A 16306-nucleotide genomic window follows, 5' to 3' on the forward strand; every position below is an offset into this window, starting at 1 on the left:
TAAAAGTAATTGAGAGAAATTTATCTTATATATTTGAGAATTGAATCTGTAGTGGTTGACAAGTGAATAAGGCAAACCAATAATATTCATAAATAAAATAAATTTTTAGTCATATATTTGCTACCACTTTCTTATTTTAACTATATTTCGTATTAAATGACTCGTTCGGTAAGTGGATATCCTTCATAGTGGTCTGATCGGACTACCTTTAAAAAAACCGTGTGGAGGCTATCAGTTACAGGAGGCGTTGGGTTAGCACATCTGAGTGCGAAGCCAATGGCCGCGTGTCCAATCCCGTTCTGTGCTTGGATGTTTCTCTCTCTTGTGTTGTCCTCTGTTGTGTGTGATGAGTGAATGGGGCCCACCCTATGAATGGGTTTGTGGTAGTGTGGCGTGGGCAATGTTACTCTCCTCCGTGACTTTGGTTCACAGGTGCACACTGGGTAACGCGAAATGAGTAACAACTCTGTCATCTTCTAAGGCGAAACGAATAAAGTTCAGTGCCTGCCATTCGAAAGAAGAAAAAAATGTTGTTACTCGATTTAATTTTCACAAATAAAGCGTAACTCTACTCTGAAAAAAAGTTAGTTACAGCTTTTTGTGAGCCAGGTAGGTTTATGGCGGTTAAGGTTCCATAACTTCGTGATCAACGGCATTATTTTACCAATATGCACGAACCGCCTTTACTTCTCAGTAAACTGATACCCATCCATCTGAAACTAGGCGAGCTTCAAGCTACCCCTGAAAATTGAAAACAGACCTTCACAATCACAGACGGGCGACTTTGATCACTGAGCCATTGTCACTCAATCTATTCTGAAATATATTTTCAAGGCCCCGCAAAACGCTATGCGAAGCGTGGAAGTAGCGGGTTCGAATCTCTCTCTTACCCTAGATATATCTTCGTGCTGTCCTTCTCTGTATTGTGCTATTTGTCTTCCTACTTGACAAAGGTTTATGAGCCTTAATTGAACACACAAGTCTGTAAATGTATGTTGAACCAATAAACAATTATCAAACTAAACAGTATACAAGTATTTAATATACAAGATCTTCAGTATTCAGTATCTTCAGTATTTAATATACAAGATCTTCTGTATTCAGTATCTTCAGTATTTAATATACAAGATCTTCACTCATTAAGAATGTGGAAAATATAGCTTGCTTTATTTTAAAATACTAATTTATTTTTTAAACAAAATCGTACCAATTGCGCAGCTTTTTATTTATTTATGTATTCATTTATTTGTGTATTTATTTGTTTATTTGTGTATTTATTTATGTATTTATTTATTTATTTATTTATTTCAAAGGCAGTTAAATATTATGCATGTCTGTCGAGTCTGTTTTTAGAGCTTTAATAAATATCTTTGGTTTTGAATAATTTAGTGTAAAAAGATTTTTTTAGCAGCATTCAAATTGATTTTCGTCAGTTAAACCAGCAATTAAAGTAACTTCTAAAAAATTATAACTTTATCTGAATTGTATCGCATTAAATTACTTATTCAAATTTACTAAACGCGTAATTTTATTGGTTTACATTATTTAGAAAAAAAATATCCATAGGAATTCTAAAAAATACTAAGTGTTGTTAATCCGAATCCAATTTGACTCCCTTTATGAAAGGTATGGCGCTGACAAATTTTCCTGCATCATAAAAAGTTTGAAAATCAAAAATTTTACATAAAATAAAATTTGGTGTGAGAAGAGATCCCTTAATAAACAATAACATACAAAAAAGTTTCTTTGTTTCATTGAATTAACCACTTCACTTAATTTAAAAATTTACCTTTTTTTTTTTTTACTTATTATTGATCTACAATTAACCCTTATTAACAAATGTATTTTAGAAAAGTGTTTACAAATCCTGACACAGAAGATGTGTATAAGGAAGGTGATGTTTACAAAAGATTAGATTTAGCTGAGAGTCTAAAAATTATGTCTGAAGACAAATATTCTGCACTGTACGGAATGAGTGATATCACAACTCGATTTTTAAAAGATTTGAAAGAAGCAGGTGAGGATGATTTAACCATACGTACCATATATATATATTTATAAATACGGTAATATATTCGTACCATATATATTAACCGAGTAATGCAACCATAAATGATTAAAAAGTTCACAAACACCACTTAGTTACATCTCTTTCTAGGTGAGGCTTTTAAAATGTTGGTAAATTATAAAAGGTTCTGAAAGCTTTAGATTTTAATTGTCTCCCACTCTATAAAACATTAAGCAATGTGATAAATAAAATTCTTTTAATTCTTATTGAATGGAATATTAAAACGTTGCTGGTATTACCAAGAAATACAGTTGCTTGTACTACAAGCAGTAAATCTTTTTTAAACTATTAAGCAAAGTCAACACGGTTTCTTAATGGTAGTCCGATCCGACCACCATGACAATACAATAAGAAAGTGGTAGCAAATATATGTCTGAAAATTTGTTTAATTTATGAATATAATTGGTTTGCCTTATTTACTTGTCAACCACCACAAATTTAGTTCTCAAATATGTATGATAAATTTCTCTCAATTACTTTTAGAATAGAATTTAGGTTCATGCACTCAACTGGTTCACTTTTCAAATAGTCTGCGCAGACTACTTATAAATATCAGTGCGGAGGCTTTATGGTGTAGGAGGTGATGGGTAAAGCAGTCATTGTGGTTGCTTTCTATGCGACGATCTGTTTTTGGTAAGGTAAGCGGGCACCAGACCTCTTAATCTGAGATTTGCCCTAGGGCAACTGGTACTTTTGGCATAGATAAGTTGGGAGAAATAAAGGCAGTTGGACTCCAGTATATATTAGCTTTCAGCACGGCATTAGCTTCTTGCCCGGTTTGCCCATGGTCAAAAATCAGATAAAGAAGTAAAATGAGCTGTTGGAGCTAGCAGAAATTCCATACCATCAGCAAAACAAAACGCAGGAGGTCTTGCAAATTTTAAAAAATGGCAAAGAAAATTAAACTACCATAAGTGGAGACATTTAAATTAGATAGTCATATAGGAGACATGTGACTTCTGTGAAATTATTAATGTTTTTAAATAGTGTTATCACTTTATTGCATAATATAAAAAAAAAGTAAAACAGTCATTAATCATAAAATTGACAGTGTAAAATATCTTTGCATTCACGTAAGGGTAATAACTTATTATAACATAAATCTTTAATAATTTTTTAATACTGTTCCAAATAAAAATAATTCATTAAAAATATTTCTGCATTAATACTTTTTGTCGAGATTCGTCTCCGAAATTGAAATATTTATATTCTTTATCAGTGAAATATACGTTTATTTGCATTCACTTTTTCCAAAAAAGTCAAAACTGCATTGCAGTCCATTTTATCCATTTTATCTCCATTTTATCCATTCTATCAACACACCATTTTATCTTTCACAGAAGTAGAGAAATAATCTTTCACTCTACATCAAATGTCCTATTCCTCATCTATTTTCGTCTCCAACAATTTGACATGATGGGGGAACAAACAAATATTTTTTGGAAAGCGTATGCCTACTAAAAATACAAAAAGCAGTGTGTGTTAGTAAATACGAGAAAAAGTTAAACAATAAAAAAATTTTCGCAATGCCGATAGCATTACGAAACGAGACTGTTACAAGCATGCACAGATAACTACAAATCACCAACGGGGTAATGCTCGGGAGTGCTACGCAGAGAGAGAAAAGTAAGTAATGTCTGTCTCTCAGAACAGCCACCGTCACGATGCCTGGTGAGTGGCGGTTTCAGTAGCAACAGGGTTAGTGTATTTCTAGTAGGTGTGAGCTATAGCCAAAAATCAAAACAAAACAGAAGAATTTCTATCGTTGGATGTTGGCAAAAGAATTTTATACTTTGAAAGATTGCGAGAACTACAACACTGCAGCAGTCTAATTAATGTTTGCTCAGTAGATGGCAACATGTTATTTAATTTTCACTTTGTCGTAATATATATAATTAAATATTGATTAATACAAGAGCTGGAGGGCACGCACGAAACTTATGGACTTATGTTCCCTTCCTCTGATATAAGCCAATAAGATAAACAATATATGTTCAATAAAATTAGATATATTTTACTCTACTCAAATAGGAAGCATCATTACATTAGATGACATGGAATCTTACACACCAGCAATCAGAGAACCAAGCAAAGTGAAAATACGAGGGAACATGACTGTGTACAGTGCGTCACTTCCCGGAAGTGGACCCCTTCTAACATTTATACTTAATGTTTTGGATGGATACGATTTAAAACCCAGTATAACAAAAAGCAGGGAGGAAACAGTTTTAGCACTACATCGTATCATTGAAACCTTCAAGTTTGCTTATGCCAACAGAATGCACCTAGAAGACAGTTATTCGAAAGAGATACTAGAAGTAAGTATCAAAATAAAATAAAAGTTAGCATAAGAGAAACAGCGCATAAGTAAATATTTTATTCCAATTTTGGTCGATTCAAATTTTGCATTAGCAAAAATGACAACATTTTCAAAATTTTTCGACATGATAGGCTTAGAAAATCTTGGCCTAAACGGCTGAGCTCTTCAAATTAGTGTCAAATTGAACTCTGCCTACTTAAAGTCTATTGTGAGAAGACTGGTATTTTAGATTTTCTTCTTAACAAAGCTGTTTCATTACAAATCTTATTTTGCATTAAAATTGAGTAATTTGTTAATAACTTAATATTTAACTCTTCAATTAAATCGTTCCCAAGTTTCGGAGTTTTTTTTTTCTAACCTTATTGAGTCATAAGGCAGCCAATTAGTACTTTGTAAAATATTCTTAAATCCGGATCCAAAAAAAATTAATACAAGAATATTACTTTTTTATGCAATTTTGCAATAAAACTATACTGTGCTTACTTTTATTTTCATCATTCCAGTTAGTTGACCTGTTAGAAAGCAAAGATTATGCTGATCAAACTCGCCGAAAGATCGATGATAAGAAAACACATGACCCCGACTACTACGGAATAAATGTCAGTGTTCAAGAAGATCACGGCACAGCCCATATGTCCATAATTGGAACAAACGGAGATGCAGTATCAGTAACGTCTACTATAAACCATTAGTAGGTATTTCTCTGCTCTTTATCTTTTTTAAATGAGATTTTTAATTATAATTTTAATAAGTAGCTACGGAAGAACAGCATGTATAGCAGAAATATTACTTTTGACAATACTTTATGATACATAGATCAATACGATATTTATTATCATATTTGACACCAATGGCAAATGTGTGAAGGATTTTGAAACTTTAATAACGTTATTACTGCCATTAACAACGTGAAAATTTTAATAAAGCGTTAAAAATAAAATCTAAAGGCCTGGTTCTTAGGAAAGGACACTGTCAGCTGGAAATCAGCGCTAACCTCTGATTGGTCCATTTGTGAATTTCATAGTATACGTCATCGAACGCTCATCTTGAACTCCAATTGCCGTCCAACTCAACTGCAGTTGGATTACAACGTGACGTTAACCACAGAAGCAATGGCGGACAACATCCAACAGCACATTGAAATCAGCCAAGATTTTGATTTTGACATTAAACATAGCTTCTTCATTAAACATAGCACTCTTCATTTAGCTCAGCTATAATGTGTTTTTTCTTGGACAAAGTCATTATTTGTTCTCTAAAACACTGGTCGACAATAACAAAATCAATACAAATTCAAAATAAATATTTGTTTACGTTATTAACGCATGCGCAATGAGAGATAATGTCAGCGTTGGACCGACTGCTCACTCTGAGCTAACAAAAAAGTATTTTTTTGGCGTCAACTTTCCGTTGACGCCCACATAAGGCGCTAGTTCTAAGAAACCAGGCCTTGAGCTAACAAACCAGTATTTTGTTGGCGTCAGCGAGACGTTGACGTCCCGCTGACGCCCAGATAAGGCGCTTGTCCTAAGAAACCAGACCTTAAGTTAATACTTAATAGAGAGTTCAAGATCTTTTAAGATATAATAATTCAACATACAACCTGAATCATAAAGTATGCATTTTAGAAAATGGATTTTAAAATTTTTAAATATAGTGTTCTACTTCATAGTAGACGGAATTTTATTTCATTCACAGCTCATACAATTTTTTCAAATGCAATTAGCACTCTTTTTTTTTTCTTTCTTTGATTTTAATAAAGAATGTAATAATTCTTAAAAATTTACGATTCTTATTAAAAAAATTATTAATATACTGTTACCTCTTGTGTGGGTATGTAAATATTATTTTAATAAGACTCCCACAGAATTTGCAATAAATGTGAGAAAAAAATTTCGAAAAAAGAAAAATCATTAACACTGAAAGATTATGTTGGTCAGAAAGCTACTTTTCGGGATTCAAAATATGATTAAGGAAATTCTTCGATTTAATAATTTAATTTCTATTTAAAATATATAATAGAAACCTCTCAATCAAAAAAGAAATTATTTCTGATCTAATTTAGCTCAATAGTCGACAAACTCTTCAATGACACCTTGCTCAGCCGAACATATCCAAATACTGTTTGTTGTTGCTTCTAATGACACTTGAATAAGCCAAACTCGCCAACCATTGGCTATTATGAATAAAGTCAGAAAAGTGCGCCTTTTATTTGACAAGAGAGCACCGCAAGGGTGAAAGTGTGTTTTATCTCAGAACCCCGCTGATAAGATTGCAACACCATTCATTCGTGAAGACACTTTCGCAATTTAGACATAGATCTAAAGAGGAAGGAAATTTTCCCCAGACTGCTGTGACCCTGGTACTGATCAGCAGCCGACCACAGTTCCTTCGATTCCAAAGATTTTGCGAGTACGTATATCGCATGTACTCGGTTAATGAAGTCGAGAATCGGTCCCCGATCCCTCTGAACCAGAGTCTGATTCTCTAACCACCAACCTACGATAGCTCCAATTCAAAGGCTAGTTGCTCTTAAATCACAAAAATATTACACGCGTCATGGATGCCTTAGGTTGCAAACTCATTGTTTAAAACACTCAAATTTACCACATTATTAATTGCATCTCTTTCAAAAGAATGGCTCAGGGTTTATGCAGTCCTTAAAAATTTCAAAAGTCATATCAATATTATAATAAAGAAGTCATAAGTTTCTTTTTATTATCGTTTACTTATAAATTATATGCACAAAATATGTACGAAACATTATATTCTGTGTAATATAATTCTGCGTGGTAAATATTAAGTAATTAAATTAAAATGCATCATTATATTAATATTGTCACTACTTTTTAAGTTTTTTCAAGGTCGTATGCATCTTGCATAACCAAAATAACTGACTTATTATTTTTAAAAAAATTAGATTGAAAGTAAAAAGCCTTCAAAATAAAATTTAACGAAAATTAATTCTTTAAAACAGTTATGATAAAAATTAAAAGATTCAGATTCCTTAAGCTGCTTGATTAAAAATCGTATTAATTAGATTTAGAATATTCTCCTTGAAATCGATATGGAAGTAGCGGGAAACGCTTTTTCACCAACCAAATATTTATTTACTTTTAGAAGGAACTCAAATTCCCTGAGCTTAGAATAATTGAAAATTGGCCAAACAATTCTCAATTTTTTAGTAAATCAATGTTTTGAAAACAAGACCTATCGTGATCATCAAGCTTTGGAAAAAGAGTATTTTTGAAGAAAATTGTTTGTTTCTTTATTTATGTCAACCTATTTGTTCCTAGCTGTATTTGAAATTATCTTTTATGAATTACTTTGAGCAAATTCCTTATTTTCTAATAGTTTTGGGAGCCAAGTAATGAGTCCTTCTACTGGAATACTTCTAAACAATGAAATGGATGATTTTTCGTCGCCAAATATCACCAATTTCTTTGGAGTTCCGCCAACGGGGAAAAATCAGATCCGACCAGGCCGTAGACCATTTTCATCAATGGTACCAGCAATCGTTGTGGATGGAAACCGAAACGTCAGGCTTGTTGTAGGTGGCAATGGTGGGACTCAAATAACCACAAGCGTTGCTCAAGTAAGAATACCATACAGATCACAAAGCGAAACGGAAAAGTGAAAAAAAAACTGGTAGTAAAAGTATTTCTATAATAGATAATTTTCAGGAGGAGAAATTCTATTTTTAACAATAAACAATTCATTGCTATCAATTTTCTCTCAGGGAAGAAACAATTCAATATATAAATTTTGACAGTTAAAAAAATTTGGTAGGTATTGATATTTTATTGTTCCCGAAAAAAAAAACTAAAAACTAAATTTATTTTTCACCAGTTTTCACTGATTTCCATCTTGTTATATATTGACTTTCAACCCTTTTACCTCGTATTATTCTCTCACTCTTTTGTATGTGTTTCTCACGTTACCCTGTGCATAGTCCGTACTTGTGTACATAATCATTTAATAGGTTTTTATTTTAATTGTTTATTAATTTCATATAACGTCATTTAATTCTATATATGCTTATACACACGACCCCTTTGGTGTCATCAGTGACCTCTACGATAGTGCTTCGACTCGCCCCCGCCTCTCCTTTTTCTTCCCCATCTTCGTTTTAATTCACATTTTATATCGCCATCAACCAATCGACTCTTAATTCCGACGAATCAGTCTGTGCCGCCTTCAGCAGCAGCAGATGCCGAGATACTGCAATCATCGTGATACCATAAATAGTTCATTGAAATTACATACATTTGCAGGCTTGTTTGCTCAATTTAGGCTTATAAACCTTTGTCAAGTAGAAAGACAGAACAATTCAGAGAAGGACGTCACGAAGAATAATACATCCATGGTTACGGCGAGATTCGAACCCGCTACCTCCACGCTTTGCACAGCGTTGGGAGGGCGATATCGGTCAAGGAGGCCCCCCATAATTAGTTATGAAACAATTATAAGCCACAAAAATAGTAAAATATAAAAAGTGGTGTTCAATTTATAATAAATTTACTGTATTCAATAAATTCCTCGATTTCACTACCATTTTCATTCTTAAAAAAATATTAAAAATAGGTGCCTATTGAAACTAAATTATACGTTCTATCATTCATAAATTCCTTAAGTTTATCACAATCGGGTGCTTGCAACTCGAGAAGCAGAATACGTGATTTTTTTTTCATAACCGTCGTTGAACAGCCGACTCAATTTCATCGGTTTACGACTGCTGATGTACAACTCCGTAGCCTTGTAATTTTGAACCAATCCAGAAGACAAGGAAACTCCTGAATCAGTACCCCCACAGGTATTGATTTGTTATGGGAACATGGAGGACTTTGAGACTCGACAGATTTAACGTGCATCAGTCACCATTTCCTACATGGGGAGTATTCGGACGGCGAGGATCGGATCCACGACCTCTTGGACATGGGCCCAGTGCCCTACCGACGAGGCTATCCCGGCCCAGAATACGTGATTATGCCCAACCATGTGATTCAAATTCGATTTAATTGGATGCCTGTAAGCTACGGCACGCTTGTGAGACGAACCTAATCTGAATCGACGAATGCTACGTTTTACACAAAACGATGACTTCTTTTGCAGGTATCCAATAGGGTTTTGTGTGTATGTTTTTTTGTCTTTTCCAAACTTGATATTACTTTCATTTAAGAAGAGCATACTAATATCTTCCAAAAGTCTTTCCTTCAAAATGCTTATCGTAAGACAATAACTTGACTCATTTTTCTAAATTTTGAAAATCATTGAAATAATTTTTTAATTGCAACCAATTCTCTTTTCAAAAATTATTGGAAAATGTCATTAGGTCAATACTTTTCATCTGATTTTTTGATATTGATCATTTTCTATGTGATATGCTATAAATCAACAACATTTGCTTACCAAACATTCCCTCCTTAAATCAGTACCAAATATGTTTAAAATATTTCCGGAAAATTAGAAAAATATAGCATTCTCTTATGCCACCCCCTATTTTGTCAGGACTCTTCCTCCAGTAATCGCATAAAATTATATTTTAACTATTGAATCGCGAATTCATTACAAGTATAATTTTAATGGTGTCGATATACTAAACTGCATCGGAAATTATTTATGACTCCTCCTACTTGGAAAACAGCAACTGATTTGGGATTGAAGTAATAATCAATTTCTGTAAGAAAATAACACTTTCAATTCAATTTTAGCTACAAACAAGCTTTAAAAAAAAATTATTTATAATTTTCCTAAGTTACTGAGGCTTTGTAAATTAACAGCCACCGCATAGACTGCTGAACTCAAACTGTTTTTTATTTTAACTTTTCGTAATATTTCATGATGTATGGCAGTGTTTCCCAAAATGTAGTACGCCTACCCCCAGGGGTACGGGAACAATTTAGTTGAGTTACGCGTTCTAATATGAAATATCTTGCAACAAACGAAAGTTTCAAAAAATTTGATTTAAAAACAAAGCTAAAAATGAAAGTTCACGATTACGTATTTTTCAATTGGCTATTTTTTGCAGAGTTAACAGTTAATAATAAGTGGTGTCAACAGTCAGTTGCGATTTTCAGCTTCAGTGCAATTTTTTTATAGTAAAAAAATGCATTCACTTTTTTATTAGTGGTACAGCACAGCGTTACGAAAAATTTAGAAAGGGGACACAAAAGTCATAAATTTGGGAAACACTGATGTATGGGATATGGGCCTTCTGCGCCGCCCAATTTTTGTAAATAAAGTAAATAAGTAAGAGGCTCCGTAAATAAAATATAACACAAGTGATGGCCTCAATATCCAACGTAAATACATTGAAGCAACCAGTAACTGTTACTTCTCCTGATAAAGTGACAAATAAATACATCTGAAAATGTCATTGAAAAATTGAAGTGCTATCCGTTCAACTCTACAATGCAATCTTTTTTCGAAAATAAAACAATAAGTGAAACGAGGAAACTACACGTGATCATAAATTTCTCAAGTTATTTCTTCGTTTCAAATTTTTCTTAAATACGATTTATTATTTTAAATGAAACTTTTTGTACTGTAACCAATATCTATTTGTCTTTTAAGGTAATAATCAGAAATTTATGGCTTGATGAAAACATAAAGCAAGCTATAGATGCCCCACGATTCCACCACCAACTTTTACCTAACCTTATAGAACATGAAGTCAACTTTCCAGAGGTAACAATACAAATTAATATTCTTTTATATATTTCTTAAAACCAATATGCGTGATTGAATTTTAAAAATAGTTTAATCTTGGTTTTACTAAATTTTGAGGAAAAAGAATAACAAAATATGCACTTGAACTTTCCTAGTGAAATCTTAAAGGGTCTTGAAATTTTTTTTAATTAATGTTAAATGTGTATGTTAACGTTAAATGTTTATTGGACCATTTACTTCTAGCAGTGCTACGTTGAAATATTATTGTGATTGAGACTGAATTATGAAAAGAAATTCATTTAGCTTATTACTTAAATCTAATCTGAATTTTATAACCATTTTTTTCTTTTGGTGACCAGGTGGGTTGAACATTCAAAATTTTACCTTCCTACAGAATTAGCCATAAACTTTAACTTGTGTATATATATACCCAATATATAAATTCAGCGTTTATAACTATAAGTAAAAAAATGATCAACTCTCGAGAGAAAATAACTCTCCAACCTTTTGACCACAAGGTAACCTTTACTGTTACTTACATTTATGCATAACATAAACCTCACTGATGATTTCTTTTTTTTTATGTTCCGAAGTTATCAGCAGCTGAATGCAAAAAGCATAGTTATGATAATAGATTTCTTATAGCTTCCCATCAGCTATAGTTTCCCATAGGTATGGGTTCCCAACAGCATTTAAAAATTTATAAAATAGTTAAGAAGTACACTTCCCACGGCCTTATAAATGGTTAACTAACAGTAGAGTGTTAAAGAGGTAAAGAACTAACCCCAGCTCATAAATCTGTTCTTGAGTTCACAATACTTTATTTTCTTACTTGCAGGATATTTTGTCGGATTTGAAGAACAAAGGTCACGTATTAAAAAAGCTTGGTGACAATATGCTTGGCATTATCATGGCTGTTGCAACTGACGAGAATGGCCGAATATCAGCCAATTCAGATTACAGAAAAGGAGGTGAAGTGGATGGATTTTGAATCACATTGCAATTTTTTAGTTTTTGTACAAAGTACTTGTAGTATTTATTTACTTTCATTAAAATCATTACGCCATGAAAGAAAAAAACAACAACTTTATTCCTCTGTAGCAGTATTTTTATTATATAAATGTCAATAAAGTGTGTAATATAATGCTACTATTCACTTTCATTTTTAGCACTATAAATATTATATCGAATGCAAATAAAGACTATTAAGTGCTTGAATATAAGTACTAGACGTAGTGTAAGCATTAATAGACTGCGTTCTTCGAAGGTTGAGCGCTTTTCATCTAATAATATGCTACTTTCATATATATTATGAGTTTGCAGCAATTAGTCATGACTGTTACATAACTGTCACCTTCTGCGGTCGTTGAGAAAAATTTTGAAAATTGGCAGTATAATACATTAAGTATAAAGAATTTTAGTATAAAGAATTTTAGTATAAAGAATTTTTGTATAAAGTATTAGTAAGTTTATTTACTGGGAAGTTATTTTGGTATAAAATAGTAAGGTTTGTATGTTAACACTAGAAAAACTGAGCATTGCTGTATACCTTAAAAGTCTAAAGGGGCCAGTCCGGCCCTTCCCAGTGTGTATATCAATTTACATCCAAAACTCTAAAATATAATCATAATTAATTTAGTAAGAAACACATTTGATACGCGGACATTAATATTATTTGGTATTTTATTTGATTTGATAAACGAAAATATTTAATTGAATATAATAAATAATAATTGAAGATATGTCGAAATACTCTCGTTTTTTTTGTTTTTTTTAAAATGAAATCGGGATACTATTTGATTAAATAGGCACTTAAATTGCATCAAATAAGGAAAAGTCAGAAGTACTCAATACTTTCGGTAAGTAGTTTTTTTTTAATTACAGATAGGTTCCTTCCTAGCAGAGCAATAAAAAACGAAAGGGGCCATTTTCTATTGTTGATGTATAAATTTACTACAACTAAGAAAGAATTTTTGCAACAACCGTAGAATTTGAAACCTACGCTGTTAAATTTGTCTAGTTTTAACCAACAAACTTTATGCTACTAAAGAAAAAAAATATGCAACATTTTTATAAGAAAAAAAGCCACAGTTTTGTATAAATTCATATCAAGTGATTAAAGGTTGAAGTACGGAAAGGAGATGATAGCTTACAGGTATAAGTAACTTTTTTATTCATAAAAGTACTGAACCCATATTTTCTTGAAGGAAAATAGAATAAAAACCTGGCGAACGAGAGTCAACGAATTCTTGGAAAGCCAGCAATTCAGTATTTTCGGAATAAAATTCTTTTCCCATAAAAAGTCGTCTAAAGTTAGAAAGAAGTGGTAGTCAGTGGAGCAAGGTCTTGAGTGAATGGAGGATGGTGAAGAAGTTCTAATTCTGTAGTTTTTCTATAGTCGTTAGTGAAGAGTATAGTGTTTTGGAAAAGTTGTGCAATAAGATAGAAGATTATTTATTGACCATGAAAGGCTATTTTTCTCTGAATTTTTGCATCATTTCTTGTAGTTAGTTGTAGTATATTTTAATTGTGACCGATGAGTTGATTTTCATTAAATCATGATGGTTCGCAGTTGCGCTTAAAAACCAAATGCTAACAATTAACTTTTTTTTTAATCGAACGCTTATTTCAAGTGTGTTTTGGAACTTCATCATTCAACCAACCAAATACACTATCCAAATCGAATCGCTAAACCCAAACCAACAAGACCACTAAAACGTAATACATTATTAATGCTTGGCGTGATCTGTATAATAGTGTGATTGACCGTGATTATTAATTTATTCCTCTCTCGGATGCCGTAGTTCCACTTAAGAACTCTTACTACAGAATAGTGTACATTTTTGAACGTTCGCTTTTCAGTAAAACTAGTTATTAAAAAAAATTATTTTAATATTTTTCAGAGCTTCCGAATATTACTATCTGCATTTAAGATATGTAACTTTTCAAAAAAGGAAAGAAAAAGGCCTTAAATTATGCCACTGTTACAACAAGCTGCAAAAGTCTTTCTGCAAATTTTATCCTTGATGACCAAATAGTTTAAATACAAGGGAGGGGGGACATTACTATGCGATGATTGTAATCTGTTTTTCCTGCTTAAAAGAATATATCTGTTCTGAAAGCAACGGAGAATTTTTTAAAAACAACAACAAAAATTTAATCAGAAAAAAGGGAGATTAAGAAAATTTTTATTTTTAACTCTGCAAACTACTTTAAACTTCATAAACATTTCATACATGAAGAAATGGGTACCTATTCGTTTTGGAGGACCGTATTAAACCTGTTACCCCAGTAACTAAATTAATCTATTAAGTATGAAATGAATAATCCCAAGAAACTGAAGTGAAAGGATATGATTGTCAATGGAAAAACTTTATTAGGCTTCAAAAAATTATGGGGAAAACGGTTAAAAAGTTTTCAGCATTAGAAGCATGCAGACTTTTTCCATTCTAGTTTTTGAAGTTAATGAATTTATTTAATTGATTAGGTTTATTTTGTTTAAGTATCTACAACCGCAACATCTATTTCCACAACACCAATTGTATCGTAACTATTATTACTATCAATTAATCACGAAATATTATATCAAAATTAATATTCAGTTTGAAAAATTGTTAAAACCTAATATTCACTACAAATAAGCTATTTTACTAATTAATAATTCAATAAAGGTGTGTTTAGTACAACACAATGATCACTTTTATTGATTAAAAAAATTAATGCATAGAATCGATTTTTTTACATTATTGTGTTGAATTTTACACTGCTCATCCTTTAGCTCTTTTATTCACTAATTTATCTCTTTTCTCTTCCTCTTTGGGGGGTTTATGTTTCTTGAATTGGTCAACTGCCTTTATCAAGTTCTCAGACTTTGTGAAATGTTGTCCAATGCCTTTTGTGATTATATTGTTCGGTATTGCCCCGTACGGCCCTTTCAATGTCGTCATTAAGTGAGGCATACCCGGAGGTTGGTGTCTTGTTGAGTCACAAAACAGTTCTAGATCCGATTCTGAATTCTTCAGTCTACAAAATGCGGATTGAGAGCGAGTTACCATTCTATTGAAACTGACTTCAGGAGCATAAGTGTCGTGCAATTTCACATCGTTTAAAATCGTTGGGAACGATCCAAAAACAAGGAAGTTGGGTTCCATTCAAACTGAAGCCAAGAGACATAGAACGTCGATTTTGCCTGAAAATTGATTTTGCTATTTGGAAACCCTTTAATGGGAAGTCCTACCCCACCAGCTGTATTCGCCAGACCGTTTCCCTTCGGATTATCACATATTCCGGTAGATGCCTCATAATCTGTCTGAGCAGAAATTTACATCATTTGAAGAAACCAAGGAACAGGTCGATTCTTAGATTTCCTCGAAAGAAGAATTCTTCCGATATATCCTAATGCTCCCAGAAAGATGGTAAAAAAAGGTGTCTAGTAATGGACATTACTTTGAATAAAAGATAATGTACCGTTTTTTCACAATAAACTGCTATTTTTTTTAATGAAAAACGGCGGAAACTTATTTGTACTCCCAATACATGGTGAGACAACATAGATTTTTAATTTATAATGTAATCCATGAATTTGCGCAAAAAAAAACGGGAAAAAAAGGAAAAACAGTCACAGGGAGTTCCTTTTCAATAAATGAATTTTCAAAGTTTAATCGTTTTTCTTTTGGCAAAGGATAACTCCTATAAAATAGAGGGATTAATTATGAAACTATAGTAAAGGCATTTTTATAAGTTAGCTATAAAACGTAAGAAAATTCAACACATATATTTTATTTGAGAAATATTTTGAAATTAGCTAATATATTTTACACAATTTGCAAAATTTTGCAAATTGTTTTATAGAATAAATGTAGTTCCATTAAGAATCTTGATTTTCCTTGATTTATTAAAAAAATTTCAATAATAAATTGCACAAAATTTTGAACAAATAACGCACTTTCAAATTTATTTTTTTCCTATTTTACATTTATTTCTGACCGTAATATGATAGGTTTGCGTAGGTGGTAAACTTTTATCGATAAATAAAAAAATAGCGAGAACTTTTAATAACTGCTAAACTAATACAGATCATCCAAATGTACATTTGGATTATCGGACTTATAATACAATATACTACGTATTATATTATAAGTCAATAATTTTGACTGTAACAAAAATCAATGCAAACGACTTTATTGTAATCATTTAAAGTTTCAGTCAGTGGCGGATCCAGCGGAGGGGTCATGACCCCCCCCCCCCCC

General features: G+C 32.1%; 1 protein-coding gene across 1 annotated transcript in view; it reads left to right on the forward strand.

Annotated features, from left to right (window-relative positions):
• Window positions 1–12206, forward strand: part of LOC107437354 (scoloptoxin SSD14) — a gene marked incomplete in the record, with an annotated part of 27078 nt that extends 14872 nt beyond the window's left edge. Inside the window, 6 exon segments of the mRNA XM_043052693.2 lie at window positions 1851–2017; window positions 4100–4386; window positions 4892–5079; window positions 7743–7983; window positions 10962–11075; window positions 11896–12206. Of these exon segments, the coding sequence (XP_042908627.2) occupies window positions 1851–2017; window positions 4100–4386; window positions 4892–5079; window positions 7743–7983; window positions 10962–11075; window positions 11896–12048 (1150 nt within the window).
• Window positions 12207–16306: the final 4100 nt, after the last annotated feature.

Source organism: Parasteatoda tepidariorum, chromosome 9, assembly GCF_043381705.1.
Source record: "Parasteatoda tepidariorum isolate YZ-2023 chromosome 9, CAS_Ptep_4.0, whole genome shotgun sequence".
NCBI lineage: Eukaryota > Metazoa > Arthropoda > Arachnida > Araneae > Theridiidae > Parasteatoda > Parasteatoda tepidariorum.